Source organism: Gigantopelta aegis, chromosome 12 (assembly GCF_016097555.1).
Source record: "Gigantopelta aegis isolate Gae_Host chromosome 12, Gae_host_genome, whole genome shotgun sequence".
Lineage (NCBI taxonomy): Eukaryota > Metazoa > Mollusca > Gastropoda > Neomphalida > Peltospiridae > Gigantopelta > Gigantopelta aegis.
The window spans coordinates 3668849-3688366 of NC_054710.1; the positions used below are offsets into that span (position 1 = coordinate 3668849).

At 37.9% G+C, this 19518-nt stretch overlaps 1 protein-coding gene across 13 annotated transcripts in view; it reads right to left on the reverse strand.

Annotated features, from left to right (window-relative positions):
- LOC121386181 (phospholipid transfer protein C2CD2L-like) overlaps positions 1 to 19518 on the reverse strand; it is a 184020-nt gene that overhangs the window by 22570 nt on the left and 141932 nt on the right. For 6 of the 13 annotated variants that reach the window (XM_041516993.1, XM_041516996.1, XM_041516997.1 and 3 more), the window contains 5 exons: positions 19364 to 19491; positions 17106 to 17298; positions 12596 to 12709; positions 8769 to 8792; positions 1744 to 1868 (listed from right to left, as the gene is read on the reverse strand). In XM_041516993.1, the coding sequence (XP_041372927.1) occupies positions 1744 to 1868; positions 8769 to 8792; positions 12596 to 12709; positions 17106 to 17298; positions 19364 to 19491 (584 nt within the window). Of the gene's footprint in view, positions 1 to 1743; positions 1869 to 3722; positions 3746 to 8768; positions 8793 to 12595; positions 12710 to 17105; positions 17299 to 19363; positions 19492 to 19518 lie in introns of all 13 variants that reach the window. The other 7 variants (XM_041517000.1, XM_041516999.1, XM_041517006.1 and 4 more) reach the window with 4 other exon arrangements.

Genomic DNA, 19518 nt, shown 5'->3' on the forward strand with positions numbered 1-19518 from the left:
TTCATTTCATTTCAACTTATTTCTTGTTAATATCTAATTAAGGTTCAAGCACATTGTCCTGGGCACACATCTCAGCTATCTGGACTATCTGTCTAGGACAGTGAGTTAGTTGTTAGTTGGTTAGTGAGACAGAATAGGGTATAGTGACCTTACACCAACCTACTGATCGTTAAAAGGGTGGGACCGATACTGGGCTACGAACCCAGTACCTACCAGCCTTATGTATGATGGCTTAACCACAACATAAAACTAAAACTGTTGCTCATCAGAACAGTATGAATATGTTGTAATGCATATTATCCTGCAACATCCACCCTTTCTATTGACAGAATATGACGACAGATAAAGCACATAAGCAGTGATGTCACTATACAGTAACAGTAACATGACATACATATCAGGGCTGGGAATTGGTGAACTGCTAAAAAGAGGTCATCTAGAGGGGTCCCGGAAATTCTTGAAATCCTAGGTTAAAAGCTATGCCATCTGACACATTTTGGTAAACAGTTGATCCGAGAAGAATTCCCACCCCTGACATATACATGTACCAGGTGTTATTTTCACTGGTGACTCAAGTAGCACTATACTTTCTGATTTTTCACTGATATTTTCACATATTTCACTAAATGGCATCAAATAAAAGTAAATGTATGTATATTGCAAGATATCAAAAATAATTAAACACTCTGAATACATGACTCATATAAATAATAATAATACTAATCTACATGTATGTATGTTGTAAATAATAATTAAATATAAAGTGGTACAATGATTATAAAAACAATTAATCAATTAATGAATCAATTACAAACAGATTATTGTAAACTGAACACATATTTCTGACTAATATAACAATTAAACTGAATTAAAAAAAATTAAAGGAATTAACTAACCTACTTTGTAACTCAAAAAACTAATGCAGCAAGAATTTAATACTCTTCATGAAGTGAAAATATAGGATGAAACAAAATTAAAAGATTGCCGTTGCAATATAATTACATAAAATTAGCTATCCAAAAATTAGAGTAATTAATAAATTAACTAGAAGTAAATTAAAACATAAAAAATCAAAGATTATCTCTGTTGGAAAAATAGACCAATCAGAGATTTGATATACCAGTAGCAATACAAAAACAACAACCAATCACAGGCTTGCAGACAGTTTATCCATTTACAGATTTGAAAAAGAGGTTATTGGTCAAAGTCAAACACAACAGACCAATCACATGCTGCTAACACAGAAATATATTTTTAAATATCCAATTGTTAGCTGGTACTACTAAATACCAGTAAGTAGTGCAAAAAAAAAAAAACACACAAAAAAATAAATAAAAATAAATACATGCAGATGATTTTTAAAAAAATCCCAATTCTACAGGCAAGCAATAGAGAAACAAAAAAAGAAGAAGCAACAACTAATCATTAGTTGGTACTACTAAACAACAGTTAGTAGTGGAGGAAAACACCCAGACCAATTACATTCTGGCAATAGGAAGAATTGACCAATCACACACTGGCAACAGGAAGAATCGACCAATCACTCGCTGGCAACAGGAAGAATCGACCAATCACTCGCTGGCAACAGGAAGAATCGACCAATCACTTGCTGGCAATAGGAAGAATCGACCAATCACAAGCTGGCAATAGGAAGAATCGACCAATCACACGTTGGCAATAGGAAGAATCGACAAATCAATTCGAAGAGTCTGGAGGGTGCAGTGAAGGTGACGATTTTCTTACCCGCTTTACACCAGTTATAATAAGCATGCTTTTTTTGGTGGGGGTTCTGGGTCGCCTCGACTTGTCCATCAGTTCCCGTATTGCCGTCTCCGCCACCGATTCTACGCCATTAATAACTATCATTTCTGGAACACACAAGGGAAACGAGCAGTCACAAATCAGATACCAAAACCAAACATGCAACAATCACAGGGGAAAAAAAGCAGCCATATTATGAATTTTTTTTATGTCGGGGTGGGGGAAGACAGCAGCCATATTATGACAAATTTATGTCAGGGGGATGGGAAAAATGGTCAATCGGTTCCACATGTTAATTGTCTTCAATACCCCTTATTTAATGACACACTCAGCACATTTTATTTTACGGTTATATGGCATCAGACATGTGGTTATAAGGACCACACTGATATTGAGCTACTCTTTTCAATTACCAGCAAGGGATCTTTTATATGCACCATCCCACAGACAGGATAGCACATACCACGGCCTTTGATGTACCAGTTGTGGTGCATTGGCTGGAAAGAGAAATAGCCCAATTGGCCCACTGACTGGCTGGAGTGAGAAATAGCCCAATGTACCCACTGACCGGGATCGATCCCAAACCGACCGCACATCAAGCCATAATTGAAAAGGTGATTCTTGCCAAATATAGGGAGTTGGACGATATTCATTATTTTAGAAATTTAGAAAATAAAAATTACCCAGTTTAATTTATATTAAAGTATTACTATGGAAGACCTTCAAATAAATAAGTGTATATGGAAAGAATTCAATTTTTATTGATTATTCCTTTTTAAATCTTTTTTATATAAAGCTGTTTTCCTGACACCTACTCTTGGTATCGGAAAAAATACAAAACAAACAAAAACATCGTTGCTTCATTCCAATTAATATCTCAGCATGCTACCTTTCTCTTTCTCCTTTTTCTTTTTTTCTTCTTCTCTTTTGTTTGTTTTGTTTTACATAATTAAATTTCTCCATATCAGTGCTATGATTAGTTGATAAATTTGATGTAATAAAAACCATAGCTACTAGTGATTCAGGACTCCCCAACCCTGATACTGTCATTAGTCTGGGGATAATAATAATTACCCCCCCCCCCTCCCCAAAAAAACAACAACCCCCAACCCCCCCCCCCCCAAAAAAAAACCAACCCAAACCCACCAAAACAAAAAAACTACAAAAAACTCAAAACAAAGAAAAAACCCCACCCCACCCCAAACCCTCCAGTATCTTAGAAAATTAAACATGTGGAACCATACACATACACATGTAGGTATTAGGGTTATAAAACAAGGATGTAAAACATCAACACTTGATCCAAGACAAGGTTACTTCAATCACGGGGCAGCACATACCTAAGAAAGTCATGTTAATCACAATATACACAACACCTAGGAGATATAAAACAAAACCTTCTCTTCAAAATGTTCACGAAATACCAGTTCATTGAAATAATAATAAAGTTTGTTTTGTTTAACAACACCACTGGAGCACATTGATCAATTAATCATCGGCTATTGGTTGTCAAACATTTGGAAATTCTCACTCGTAGTCATCAGAGGAAACCCGCAACATTTTTTTTAATGCAGCAAGGGATCTTTTATATATGCACTTTCCCACAGACAGGAAAGTACATATCACGGTATAAAATCAGAATTTCAAAAAGTATTGGAAATCACCTAAACAATATCATTAAACGTTTAATATATATATATTTTTTGTTTCAAATTTAAATCACTAATTTATGACTGAAACAAAAATAAGCCAGTCAACCAAGCCAGTCAAGCAAGCCAGTCAACCAAGCCAGTCAACCAAGCCAGTCAACCAAGACCTAGACAACTGATGAACTGGCAAAGTGCTGAGCAATTTGATTAGAAAGTAGTATTTTCTTCCAAGGGGTTAAAAATCATGGCATCACCATGCATCACCCGTCACACAGGTCAAGTTGCAGATGACGGCTGCGGAGCAGTACTTACAGCATGGAAACGCGGATCTTGTTCTGGAGTGAAACAAAGAAAAGGAAAATCAAAACGTGCTGTGTTTTATTAAATATACATGTATACCAGTGTTCGAGATTAACGGTATCCCAATATCCTGGGGATACCAGAATTTAATTTTGGATACCAGACTTCAATAACCCAGTATCCCACCGGGATACCATATAATGTTGTTTTTGTCTTTTTTAATCCTGCGTTTTTATTTTTTGCTGAAACAATGAAAGTCATCATTTACCAATGAAGTTAAGTAACAGCGTCCGTCGTTCACGTTTGTTACGATATTATTTATGAATTTCATTTAAGTGGGATACTAAATTATCAGGTGGGATACCAGATTTTGAAATGTTAGTATCCAACTGGGATACTGCCCAAAATTTTTAATCTCGAACACTGTATACCCGTTTGACCATGTGCAGACCCAGCTGACAAACTATTATATTATTTCTTACCTTACAGTCTGTCTGTATTGACTGATTATAGTGATGAATTAAATAAATGCAAAGTAATATAGTAACTAGCACTGCATATTGCTCAGCACGTGGCCTATATAGCTAAGCCTGATTCGACTTGAGTACTAATTTGGATTAGATTTTCAGTAGATAAGTTATTAATATCGTTACTTTTTAATAAATTATTGGAATAAATATGATTTCTGGGTCATGTTTTGATGGACTGCAGGACAAAAATAATAACAAGTTAAATAAAGTTTTGAATTATGGCTCTTTCAGGAACCTAGCCTATTGGGGGCCATCGCGGTTGTATGGGCTCCCATAGTTGTCCAGCCCACCGATGGGGATCGATCCCAGACTGACTGCACATCGAGTGAGCACTTTACCACTGGGCTACGTCGCTCCCCTGTCTTCTATAGAACTAATTTGCTGGTATATGTACACACTAAATGATTTTTATTTTAAAAAACAGAATATTAGTTGTTGGCTGTTGGTTTTAAAGGGAAACTTTTAATGGGGGTAATATTTCTTTTAAGATCAAATACACATGTAGCTCGCTTTATTATTATTATTATTATTATTATTATTGTTATTATCTTTAGTTTAGATTTTTAAAGAAAAAACAGAAGATGAATAAACAAACTAATTTAAATGTTGTTATTTAAACACATAATATTGTACAAATAGACCAACAGATGACAAAACAGTTCACTGATTATATATAACCCCAAGTGTTTCAAGCTGAAAAATCTAAATACTTTAAAAAGTCAAATGTCATGACAACGAAGAACATCAAAATGTTTTACAAAAGGCATGCATCATGGGAAAGAAAAAGCATTTTAAATAACACTAATACATTACATTTTATACTTTTCAAACATGACTTAAACAAAAACATTTCCAAAACCTGAAAAAAGAGTTGGTATGAGGCATTTATTATCTAAGTGAAATCTGACAAGATTGTGAATTTCATTTTCTTCTTAATTTTTTTATATTTCTAAGTACAGTTAGTGTATTAATAAATCAATATATACTACAATGCAAATCCAAACGAATTAGTAGAAACAGACAGAAGGTTAAACTATTTTAACAATACATCTTTTAGCAATACACTTTAATCATTATTGAAGTAATCATGAAAGCATTATCAACTTACATTTTAAAATCTGTAGACATTAAAATTCAAATAACTATGACAAACGGTATGCTAAATATAGAATACCAAACAACCTTGCCTGTCATACCATTTTTATGAAATGAGTGGACAGTTTCGGTATCTGACTCGCTTTTGCTCATCAGATACCAACACTGTTCACGAGTTTGATAAAAATGGTATGACGGGCAAGCTAGTTTAGTATTTTATTTATTACAAACCAACTGCAAACAAGCCGTACCACAGAAATAAGCAGACGTCGAGACCTACTACACGTTATTTTTCTACAAGTCAGCAAGTGATCTACATCACGCTCATGTCACACCAATATTACACTACTATCCGAACCAAATTGTTAACATCTACCAAAAATTACTCTCCTATCTTTAATTACCGTTACATTTCATCCAAATTTTGTCCACACACAAGTTGTGAAAGAAAACATTACAATGACACAAATTCCACATATGAGACTGTAACGATGTCGCCAGTATCGACTTTGCTGAGACAGCATAGGGCAAAATACATGCAGATTTCAGCCGTCTGCCATTTTGCTTTTTTATGGAATATTCTTCAAGATGGGTGAAAGCCTCCGAAGTATGTGATGTAATTAATATAAAATCAATGATCTTTAGTGGTATACATGTATTTAAACGAACAAAAAATAATTTTAAAAATTAATATGACGTCATCACGTTTGCTTTTATATCATAACATGTTATGACATTGCTGGATTAAGTCATATCCTTTCACCCCTCTTGGAAAATATTCCATATAAAATCATAATGGCAGCAGGCACAAAATTACATGCTTTTTGCCCTATGTGATCTCAGCAAAGTCGATATTGGTGACATGGTTATCATCTAGTATGTGGAATTTGTGTCACTGCAATGGTTTTTCCTAGATTCCAGTCTGGACAAAATGTGAGTAAAATCTAACGAAAAATAAAGGTAGGAGAGCAATTTTTGGTAGTTGTTAACATTTTGGTTCGGACAATAGTTAGATATTGAGTGATTGTTATGACATACATGTATGAGCAATATCTTACACTGGTGTGTAATAATATGTTTTCTTCCGTTCAGAAAGAAAGAAAGAAATGTTTAATTTAATGACATACTCAACACATTTCATTTACGATTATATGGTGTCAGACATATGGTTAAGGACCACACAGAGATATTGAGAGAGGAAACCCGCTGTCGCCATTTCATGGGCTACTCTTTTCGATTAGCAGCAAGGGATCATTTATATGCACAATCCCACAGACAGGATAGTACATACCACAGCCTTTGATATACCAGTTGTGGTGCATTGGATGAAACAAAAAATAGCCCTATGGGCCCACCAACAGGGATCGATCCCACACCCACCACTGGGCTATGTCCCGTCCCAATCGGCTATTGGACGTCAAACGTATCTTTTATATGCACTTTCCCACAGACAGGAAAGCACATACCATGACCTTTGACCAGCAGTGGTGCACTTTTTGGATTGAGAAAAAATCCAATCAGTTGAACGGATCCACAGAGGTGGTTCGATCCAGCGACACAAGCACCTCGGGTAAGCGCTCAACTGACCGAGCTAAATCCTACTTGTAAGTGTTATAAGACATGTAAAACAGATATCGTAGTATACATGTACAGTATGTTATTTAACAAAGAAATGAAAAAAATGTTTTATTTAACGACGCACTCAACACATTTATTTACGGCATCAGACATATGGTTAAGGAGCACACAGATTTTCAGAGGAAACCCGCTGTCGCCATTACATGGGCTACTCTTTCCGATTAGCAGCAAGGGATCTTTTATTTGCGCTTCCCACAGGCAGGATAGCACAAACCATGGCCTTTGTTGAACCAGTTATGGATCACTGGTCAGTGCAAGTGGTTTACACCTACCCATTGAGCCTTGCGGAGCACTCACTCAGGGTTTGGAGTCGGTATCTGGATTAAAAATCCCATGCCTCGACTGGGATCCGAACCCAGTACCTACCAGCCTGTAGACCAATGCTAACCACGATGCCACCAAGGCCGGTCGTTATTTAACAAAGAAAGGAATTATAAGACATTTATAAGAAAGGAATATTTTATTTAACGATGCACTCAACACATTTTATTTACGTTTATATGGCATCAGACATATGGTCAAGTACCACACAGATATTAAGAGAGGAAACCCGCTGTGGCCACTTCATGGGCTACTCTTTTCGACTAGCAGCAAGGAATCTTTTATATGCACCATCCCACAGACAGGGTTGCAAAATGTTTGCAGATTTTTTTTTTTTTAAGTTAACCGTTTGACAAAATTAATGAGTCTTATCATTATTGTATGTTTTTTATTAACCCTAACCTAACCTATTTTCTTTCTGGGGGAGGCTCCCCATACCCCCTGTCAACTGAGGTTGCATTCACCATATCATAAATATTCAATTCCCTAGTGCCATATCAAAACATTTATTTCTTGTAGAAACACTGATATAGTATATAAAATAAATACGTAGCCGCATACATGTGTGTTCAGTGCAACACAGTAACTCCACATGTAAGTCACACAAAGCTGAAATACGGTGACAGAGTTCAAAAGACAATTTGTGCAGATTAGACAGACCAGATATGAAAATTACACTGGACACAAAAAAACATGTAAACAACTGTTCCTGGGTTGTTAGAAGTTAAGGAGTGTTTATGAGCTTTTTATATATATATATAAAAAAAAAAAAAAAAAAAAAAAAAAAATTGAATAATAATAAAAAGAAATAAAAATATAAAATAAAATTTAAACTAATAAAAAAATCAATTCAATTAAACCACCCACAATAACAATAATTTTTTTTTAAAAAGAAACCCACAAACACAAAAAATAACAACCTTCCTCCCCATCCTTCTAAAAAACAAACCCAAACAAAATAACAAAATAAAGAGAAAACAAAAAATGGGAGAAATATTAATTAATTAATTAAACAAACAATAAACATACAAAACAAGGGCAAAAACAGTTTTCAGTTAACACATGCACACAAACTTTCTCACTCTCTCACTCTCACTCACTCACTCACTCACTCACTCATTCTCTCACTCTCGCTCTCTCTCTCTCTCTCTCTCTCTCTCACTCTCTCTCTCTCTCACACTAACACACACTCTCACACAGACACAGACACAGACACACACACACACACATACATACACACACACACACACACACACACACACACACACACACACACACACACACACACACACATAGACACACACAATTTAATAAGAAAATAAATTAATAAATTAAAAAAAAATTTAAAAAATCATAAAAAATCATAAGATATTTTGCCTCTGGTAAACAGACAGACAGAAGACAGATTAACAGATTATTTAAGCATTAATTATAATTGTTTAACAACAAATTACAAACAGAGAAAAACAGTTACCTCCATTTTGCTTGGATTTGTTAACTATAGGTAGTGTAGAGAGAAAGAAAACAGATAACGATAACACATTCAAACACAATACACAATAGCTAGGTACTCCTTGTACCAGCCTAAAATTCATTTGAAGTGGGGTTGTTTATTGTTTTTTTAACTTCTTTTTTTTTGGACAATTATTTGAATATGGTTTGACATCTTTAAAAAAGAAAATGTAGAAAAATGTTTTGGAAATAAGAAAAAATATTGGTCAAGATACAGGTGTACTGTGAAATTCCTTTATTGTTGTGAATTCCAAACTGTAAGGTACAAGTGTACATGTAGTATAATAAAGTTGTATTAAATACCGTATATTATATTCTTGTCCACAAAATGACATAAAAATTAGACCACGCACCATGAATACTCTTCCATAGTGATGAATGTCATCTACTTATGGACTGCTTACCAGCCTCAGTGGCACAGTGGCTAAGCCATCGGACTACAGGCTGGTAGGTACAGGGTTCGCAGCCTGGTACCAGCTCCAACCCCAGAGCAAGTTCTTAAGGGCTCGTTGGGTAGGTGTATGGCCACCACAGCCTCATATCTCTCTCTCTCACTCACTCTCTCTCTCTCTCTCTCTCTCTCTCTCTCTCTCTCTCTCTCTCTCTCTCTCTCTCTCTCTCTCTCTCTCTCTCTCTCTCTCTCTCTCTCTCTCTCTCTCTCTCTCTCTCTCTCTCTCTCTCTCTCTCTCTCTCTCTCTCTCTCTATAACCACTAACCAACTAACAACTAACCCACTGTCCGGGACAGACAGCCCAGATAGTTGAGGTGTGTTGCCCAGGACAGCGTGCTTGAACCTTAATTGGATATAAGCACAAAAATAAGTTGAAATAAGAAAGGACTGCTTATGGACTTTGAAATAATATTTTCTTGACTAGTATATACAAGAAAATGTTTTATTTAACGACACACTCAACACATGTTATTTTACGGTCATATGGCGTCGGGCATATGGTTAAGTACCACACATATATTGATGGAGAAAACCCGCTGTCGCCACTTCATGGGCTACTCTTTTCGATTAGCAGCAAGGGATCTTTTATATGCACCACCCCATAGACAGGATAACACATACCATGGCCTTTGATGTACCAGTCGTGGTGCACTGGCTGGAGCAAGAAATAGTAGTACATGTATATACATGTCTGTATCTTACTAAATTCGATATTTTGCTGTTTAATTTATATCTTAACCAATGTTTTTTTTTTTTTTTTTTTTTTTTTTTTTTTTTACTAATTGCACATAAAAAGACTGGTAGAATTTTAAAAAAAAATTTTAAAACAGTGTTTCTTTTTTCTTTTTTTTACATAAAACCAAACTGGAATTATTTGAACAAGAAAAAAAAGAGAGAAAAACCCCCACTTAAAATGAATGATGGTATGGATTATAGGTCATGCTTCATTAAATGTCACAGTGGAAAGATAAAAAAATATACACACAACACAAGACCAATTTTCAAGATTCAAAGACTTCCATGCAAACCAATATAAGTGTACCATGATGCAATATGTCATAAGAACTAACCTTCGATTAGAATTACTTGTTTTCTACTATTTAAGTAAAAAGTAAAGTTTGTTTAACACCACCACTAGAGCACATTGATTAATTAATCATTGGCTATTAGATGACAAACATTTGGTATTTCTAACTCGTAGTCAATAGAGGAAACCTGCTACATTTTCTTCATGCAGCAAGTGATCTTTTATATGCACTTTCCCACAGACAGGAAAACACATACCACGGCCTTTGACCAGTTGTGGTGCACTGGTTGGAATGAGAAAAAACCCAATCAGTTGAATGGATCCACTGAGGTGATTCGATCCTGCAATGCAAGCACCTCAATCGAGTGCTCACTATCAGCTTCAGCTCAATGTATCGTATGGCGGCCCTCGTATCGCAGTATGATACTGTATCGCCATATTGTTACGGCTCCAGTCTTCACCACAATCGAAATGAAGATGAGCTGAAGATCAGTCTCATGAACTGCTGCCATAACAGGCCAGCAATGACAGGAAGTTACAACTCAAATGTATAAAACATTTTACACGGCAAAGTGATCATGATCATGATGATGATCTTAGAGCTCGGTACATGTACAGACATTTCCTTTCGGTTTCCATGCTATGACTTCAGTGGACTTGGTTTGAGTTTGGAGTTTTCCTTCTTCTAGGAGAGTTTCCTTACTAAGATTCTGAGCTTCTCCAGCCCAGTTTTGATTTTGGAATTTGCTTCTCCTAGACAGTTGTCTTTCTTGACTCATGTCCTCTGTTTGTCCGGTCCATATTAATCTAGTCTCTACCCTTTGACCAGTCCAGCTTGGGTAACCCTACCAAGAGCTGATGCTCCAGCTGGCATAGCTCTCGGAGTCATTGAGACATGCAAGCTGCTTCTCCTAGACAGTTGTCTTTCTTGACTCATGTCCTCAGTTTGTCCGGTCCATATTAATCTAGTCTCTACCCTTTGACCAGTCCAGCTTGGGTAACCCTACCAAGAGCTGATGCTCCAGCTGGCATAGCTCTCGGAGTCATTGTGACATGCAAGCTGCTTCTCCTAGACAGTTGTCTTTCTTGACTCATGTCCTCTGTTTGTCCGGTCCATATTAATCTAGTCTCTACCCTTTGACCAGTCCAGCTTGGGTAACCCTACCAAGAGCTGATGCTCCAGCTGGCATAGCTCTCGGAGTCATTGTGACATGCAAGCTGCTTCTCCTAGACAGTTGTCTTTCTTGACTCATGTCCTCTGTTTGTCCGGTCCATATTAATCTAGTCTCTACCCTTTGACCAGTCCAGCTTGGGTAACCCTACCAAGAGCTGATGCTCCAGCTGGTATAGCTCTCGGAGTCATTGTGACATGCAAGCTGCTTCTCCTAGACAGTTGTCTTTCTTGACTCATGTCCTCTGTTTGTCCGGTCCATATTAATCTAGTCTCTACCCTTTGACCAGTCCAGCTTGGGTAACCCTACCAAGAGCTGATGCTCCAGCTGGCATAGCTCTCGGAGTCATTGTGACATGCAAGCTGCTTCTCCTAGACAGTTGTCTTTCTTGACTCATGTCCTCTGTTTGTCCGGTCCATATTAATCTAGTCTCTACCCTTTGACCAGTCCAGCTTGGGTAACCCTACCAAGAGCTGATGCTCCAGCTGGTATAGCTCTCGGAGTCATTGAGACATGCAAGCTAGCTCACCACGTCAAAGAATGGATCAAGTTGCCAATCTAAAAAAACACTCAATAATACTCAAAAATACACAAAAATACTCAAGGTACTACTGTTGCTAGGTAGACTTAATTTCTGCTACATAGAGGATAATCCCCAAGTGTCTTGTGATATCAAAATTTATCAGCACAAGATGATAAAAGTATGAAATCCGAGGCTTCCTGAGGATTTTTATACTTTTATCAATGAGTGCTGATAAATTATGATATCACAAGACACGAGTGGGGGGGTATTCATTTTATCATCCATTATCATTCTTTTCATTTGCAACAATTGTAAAATAATGTTAGTAATGTGGGTTGAATGTCACTATATTTGGCAGTGGTAGACTCATTAACTAGCAGAACGACAGTGGCGTGACGTCACTAATGATAAGTTTAGCGCTGAAACAAGCACAGTGACGTCACAAAATAATGTCTTGTGATTAAAATTTGACCAATCAAGATTATAAGTGATATCTCTTTGGAGAATTTCACAGCAGATATTACAAATTATAAAAAGCCTTTAATTTCTGCTACACATATTTATTGTTTTCTACTTATACTGATGAGTAAATACTCAAGTGTTACATGCAGTTTACCTGTTGATGCAGATATAGACCGGTCTTCCCGTGTTCCCTGATACGGGGATGAACGACCGGCGCTTAGCGAATCGGATCCGTCCAGGTCGGGCGAATACCGGTTGTACCGCTTCTCTAGAAAACACACACAAGCCTCGCAAATAGGAAAACACATGCAGGTTGTAAGGTGATACTTATAAACACATTACATAGGCATCAGAACAAGAATATAGTGGGTGTTAGTTAATTTAACCCATGTGCAGGTTGCTACAAGGAAATGTTTTATTTAAAGACACACTCAACACATTTTATTTACGGTTATATGGCATCAGACATATGGTTAAGGACCACACAGATATTGAGAAAGGAAACCCGCTGTCGCCACATACCACAGCCTTTGTTACACCAGTTGTGGAGCACTGGCTCAAATGAGAAATAGTCCAATGGATCCACCGACGGGGTTCGATCCTAGACTGACCACACATCAAGTGAATGTTTTACCAGTGGTCTGCGTCCCGCCCCAGATTGCAACAAAATCAAGGTTTTCTTTGTAATATTTGATCTGACTTAGGGAATTTTTGGGGTGGGATTTACATGTGTAGCTCAAGGTGCTTGCGTCGCAGGATCGAACCACCTCAGTGGATCCATTCAACCGATTAGGGTTTTTCTTGTTCCATCCAGTGCACCTCATCTGGTCAAAGACCGTGGTATATGCTTCTCTGTCTGTGGGAAAATGCATACAAAAGATCCTTTGTTGCATTAAGAAAAATGTAGCACGTTTTTTCTGATGACTATCTGTCTGAATTACCAGATGTTTGACATCCAATAACCAGTAATTAATTAATCAATGTGCTCTAGTGGTGTTGTTAAACAAAACAAACTTTAACCATGTGCAGATTGCAACAAAAAAAATGTTTAAAGTTTGTTTTGTTCAACGACACCACTAGAGCACATGCAATGATGTGTTAATCATCGACTACACGTATTAGTTGTCAGATATGTGGTAATTCTGACATATAGTCTAAGAGAGAAAGAAAGAAAGAAAGAAATGTTTTATTTAAAGACGCACTCAACACATTTTATTTACGGTTATATGGCGTCAGACACATGGTTAAGGACCACACAGATTTTTTAGAGCAAACCTGCTGTCGACACTACATGGGCTACTCTTTCCGATTAGAAACAAGTTATCTTTTATTTGTGCTTCCCACAGGCAGGATAGCACAAACCATGGCCTTTGTTGAACCAGTTATGGATCACTGGTTGGTGCAAGTGGTTTACACCTACCCACTGAGCCTTGCGGAGCACTCACTCAGGGTTTGGAGTCGGTATCTGGATTAAAAATCCCATGCCTCGACTGGGATCCGACCCCAGTACCTACCAGCCTATAGACCAATGGCCTAACCACGATGCCACCGAGGCCGGTCTTAGAGAGAAAACCCGCTACATTTTTCATTAATAGCAAGGGATCTTTTATATGCACCATCCTACAAACAGGATAGCACATACCACAGCCTTTGAAATACCAGTCTTGTTGCACTGGCTGGAACAAAAAATTGACCAATGGACCCACTGACGGGGATCGATCCTAGATCGATCGGGCATCAGGCGAGCAATTTACCAGTGCCACAACAAAATATGGGCCTCATGAGTTTGTGATTTACAATTTTTTGACTTGTTTTGATGCCTAAAAATCTTTTACACTATGATAGTCAACTACATATACTTGAATGTAGTAAAAACAAATGCAGATGTTAGTCAACAGACTTATAACAAATCGTGAATTATGCAAGTAAATACATGTGTATGGAAAATCTATAAATCATGCCCCAATCACATATTCATTCAGATATAAAGAGTAAAACAAGGAAAATTAACTCTAACTGATATAACATTAGCAGTGTGCTATTAGGGAAACAAAACTGGAAAACTAGATCTAGTTAAAACATAAAGGGCTATATCCTGAGTTTGTAGCAGGGGTGGGGAAAATCAAAATTGCCAATCGGTCCCACCTATGACATAATTAGTAGTCTACCCCCCCCCCCCCCCCCCCCCGGTTAAAAAAATTTAAAACTATTTTATAGGCCTACTTGATGAATTTATAGTTTATTATCGTTTTACGGGACTTTACTGCTCGTAAAATATCCGACTGCACGTACACCCAATCCCTCAATGTACATTAAAACACCTACTTATCTGTACATTAAATGATGTTTCTAATAAGGAAGATATTAATTCATTTCATATTATGCTATGGTTCCTTACTATATTGTTTTATTGACGCGTCCTGATAAGTGTCGTTGAACAACCAACTTGACACCTAATTCAATGATACTATTGATAGAAGTTGCCGACTGAACGATTAATAACGTCGAAGCTGATTGGTTCACCTTGAACTTGAGCTACTGTGTATGACAACCGGTGTAAACCATTTTGCTTCCCATAACATATTATATACCCATCCCATTCATAATAAACATGACAAAAAACACCAAGACATTTTCAATTATGAAAATAGCAATTTACTTGTATAATAATGAAAAACACATATAACAGTCAACAATAAATACATTTAGCACTGTACTCTTTATGTAAATGTCATGTAAAGTCTCTCAGCGTTCATGTACGGAAGTACTATTTTACAAAGGCCTGTTGGCGACGCGACCCGACAATTCCCCATACAACTGTCGACCTCCATCATCACAAATTAGCCACTTAAATTGCTTCAACCATGCCGACTGAAAACATCGCACTTTAACTTTCTTCTTAGCTGGGGAAGAACTGTGTCCGTAACCTCCGCGTCGTCCGTATCTACCTCGTCTTGTTTTCGTGTTTTACTCTTATTTACCCATGTAAGCAATGACATATTGATATCTCAATACAAATCGCAAGCATCTGCTTTTCCCAGCAAAACAGTATACATACGTTAAACTTAAATGTTTTGTTTTTGTCGACAAATATAGGCATACTTGCAGCGTATTCATATTTGCAAAAATAGTATCACCTTTGATTAAAGATGAACTCTAGGTCTTTGTTTTAATTAAAGCATACGTCCTTCCTTCATTATCACCAATAAATGGTATCATCGCTAATAAGTAAACCTTTAATCTCGTGACCGGTTGTGACCGACTGTTCATTGCGGTTTTTGGTGCTAATCCCATTGATGTAATTATTTTGTTATTACGCGCTTGCTTCATGATCACAGTGCTATTAAAGATTACTGGCCGACTTAATTAAACCTATTGTAATTGTGTACCGATCGACACCTGTGCAGGAACAAACTGAGAAGTGACACAAATAGCTCATTCACCGTGTTCAACGTTTCTATTTCCGGTCATTGATAGAAAAACAAAACATGACCGATTGATTTGTATTAAACGTGTGACCGGTTTAAATGTATCACGACTCAAAATAAACACCTGTTAGTGAAGTAGGTAAGTAATGAGTTGCAGAAACATCAATAACAGATTAAAGTTGTTTCCAATAATAAAAATGGACAGACGCTTCAGACCGAAAAAATAATAAAAGTGGGACCGGCAAACGCATGTTTTCAAAAAATTATTTCGGTCTCAAAGATTGTGAATCGGTCCGAGACCGGCAAAAAAGGGCTTTTCCCCACCCCTGGTTTGTAGCCATTTGAAAATGTTTTCGGCAAATAAAATATTTTTACATTATTAAAATAATAATTTACCAGGTACTTAAGTTTTTTCTGGCTTAGAATATGAATACCCAATGCATATTTGGACATCGATCGTAATGTCTTATAGTATCTCAATATTGATTTTTGTCTAAAATAATTTTGTATATATAAATTTATTATTTCTTCTAAGTTTGAAATGATTCAGCCAAAGGTACATGTTAATTCAAAATGTGTTTATCCATATAATGATTTATATTAAAAAAACATGATACAGTAACAGACCCTGGTTTTTGAAACTCTTCCACATATTTTACACTATTAGAGATGTTTTTTTTGAAAATTGAAATCAAACTTTATTATATTTTATTGTTTAGGTTATCCATTTCCATACATCCGGAGTGTTTCTGATACCATTTTCATATGTTTTAAAATGCATGTACCTGTGAGAAGTAACTGTCATGGAGACGAGCTATAGTCTTATTTTACGGTTGTCTTCCCCGTTACAAAGTTACAGATTACTGTTTCATGCTATTGTAACTTTATCCAGATGTGTTACATGTTGGTAGATTGACAAAAGTCAGAGTCCATTTTCACAGGATAAAACTAGGGTCTAACATATAAAAACAGGTAAATGCAGGATGTGTGTTTATTTATTTTTCGGGGGGGGGGGGGGGGGGGGAGGGGGGGGAACAAACACTATTCTTGCTGTAGGGCTAAAAACTCAGGATAGTCCCTTAAACTAATTAATGATTATTACATTACATAAAAAGGGTAAAAAAATTCACACACATCAAACAGCACACAGTTCTCAAACACAAATCTCACACCACATACACCCCTTGATCAGTTTTGGAACTGGCCCGAATTTAGATTTATTTCAATATTCCTTACCATTGTAGCCAGGTTCGAGCTGTGAGTTATGCAACCTGTCGGAGGCGGGGCCTGTGACGACAGTGCCCCCTGGTGTTGTCTGTCGAACCGCGGTGTCGCCGCGCCTCTTGGGTGAGAACTGGTTGTTGGGTATGGATGACATGTTGGAGAGATCAAACATCATCTCTGCTTCCGCTGAATCCATGAACAGAAACTGAAAACAACAACAACAAAAAACGGAAAAAATAAAAAGTGAAATATACTCTTCAAAAAAAGAAACGCAAAAGGGTACAAATGGGTTATAACTCCGATTTTATGTTTCCTACCGGTTCATGCTTTGTGAATATAAGGTCATTGCATGTCCCAAACACATTCCCACGGTTACATTTGATAAAATGCAGCTACTGTACAATAAAGTTCCAAAATGTGAATATTCGCAAAAACGCAGCCACGTGCAAACCATGTCACCACTGCACGTGCGTTGTCTGCACGTGCAACATGAACACCGACAGTATAAAAGTGCAGGGTGTTCGCTTGCCTGGCCTCTGTATCTGGCCGACAGTTGACAATCCAGGACATGCCACGTCTCAGTGAACCGCAGAGAAACAATGCCATCGGCCGACTAGACGCAGGCGAATCCAGAACGGCCGTTGCCAGGGCATTCCATGTGTCCCCAAGCACCATCTCCAGACTGTGGGACTGTTACCAGCAACATGGATCAACACGTGACCTCCCTAGATCCGGTCGACCACGGGTCACTACCCCCGGGCAGGACCGCTACATCCGGGTACGCCACCTTCGGGAATGATTGACTACTGCCACCTCCACAGCCGCAGCAATACCAGGTTTGCGCAGGATATCCGACCAGACCGTACGGAACCGCCTACTTGAGGTAGGAATTCGTGCCAGACGTCCAGTTCGAGGTGTCATCTTAACACCACAACACCATCGACTCCAACTGCAGTGGTGCCAGATTCATCGACAATGGCCTCAACTGCGATGGAGACAGGTGTGGTTCAGTGACGAGTCCCGATTTCTGCTCCGACGTCATGATGGAAGATGTCGCGTGTATAGGCGTCGTGGTGAACGTTATGCGGCAAACTGCGTGCAGGAAGTGGACAGATTCGGCGGGGGTAGTGTCATGGTGTGGGCAGCCATCTCACACACTGGCAGAACTGACCTGGTCCACGTGCAGGGCAACCTGAATGCACAGGGCTACATTGACCAGATCCTCCGGCCACACATTGTTCCAGTTATGGCCAACGCCAACGCAGTGTTCCAACATGACAACGCCAGGCCTCACACAGCACGTCTCACAACGGCTTTCCTACAGAACAACAACATTAATGTCCTTCCTTGGCCATCGATATCACCGGATTTGAACCCAATTGAGCATCTATGGGACGAGTTGGACCGACGCCTCCGACAGCGACAACCACAGCCCCAGACCCTGCCCGAGCTGGCAGCAGCCTTGCAGGCCGAGTGGGCCACCATCCCCCGGGACGTCATCCGTACTCTGGTTGCTTCAATGGGCAGGCGGTGCCAGGCAGTTGTCAACACACGCGGAGGCCACACCCGGTATTGACTCCAGATGACCTTGACCTTGGTGGTGTGTCCTATCACTTACTCACAATGGACTAGAGTGAATTGTGAACAATCCTGCAACATTTGGTAATTATCGGACTCACCATTCAATAATTAAATCAATTCTCCAAATGTTACGACAATGTGGTTTTGCGTTTCTTCTTTTGAAGAGTATATATAGAAAGATTCTCTGTTATTTCTTTTCTCTTCATGGAGGTACATGTACATGTATGAACCCCACCCCAAAACAAAAAAATTGCATTCTCATATAAGTTTGTGGATTAATGTTTTTGTTAATATTCTGACGAACGTACATGAAACAAGCATTCGGAGAGTACTGCTAAAGCAATACATGTCCCCTATCATGCCCAAATAATTTACGTATATCTTTAGTTCAAGGGCCATAACTCTGTGAAAAATGTGTAAATCGCTATGAAAGTCAAATATCTGAGATATTATAAACTACTGTACATCTATTTGGTATCAAAATTAAGTTAAAATCAAAATTAAAGATTGTTTTATTTAACAACACGACTAGAACATATTGATTAATTAATTAATCATCGGCTATATTGGATGTCAAACATTTGGTAATTTTGACACAATCTTGTAGAGGAAACCTGCTACATTTATCAATTAGTAACAATAAAAATAAAGTGAAGGGAGACAATCAATGATGTAAACAACAATCGTACCTCTACAGTTAAAGAGCCATTGATGTAGTCGGGGTTTCCCGGTCGACTCTGTAGGGACAAGATCTGTCTACTGCTGGGAGTTTTTCTCAAATCTTCTATGTACACTGTGTTTTCACCTAGAAAATCTTCTGAAACAAAACACAAACAAGAGTAAT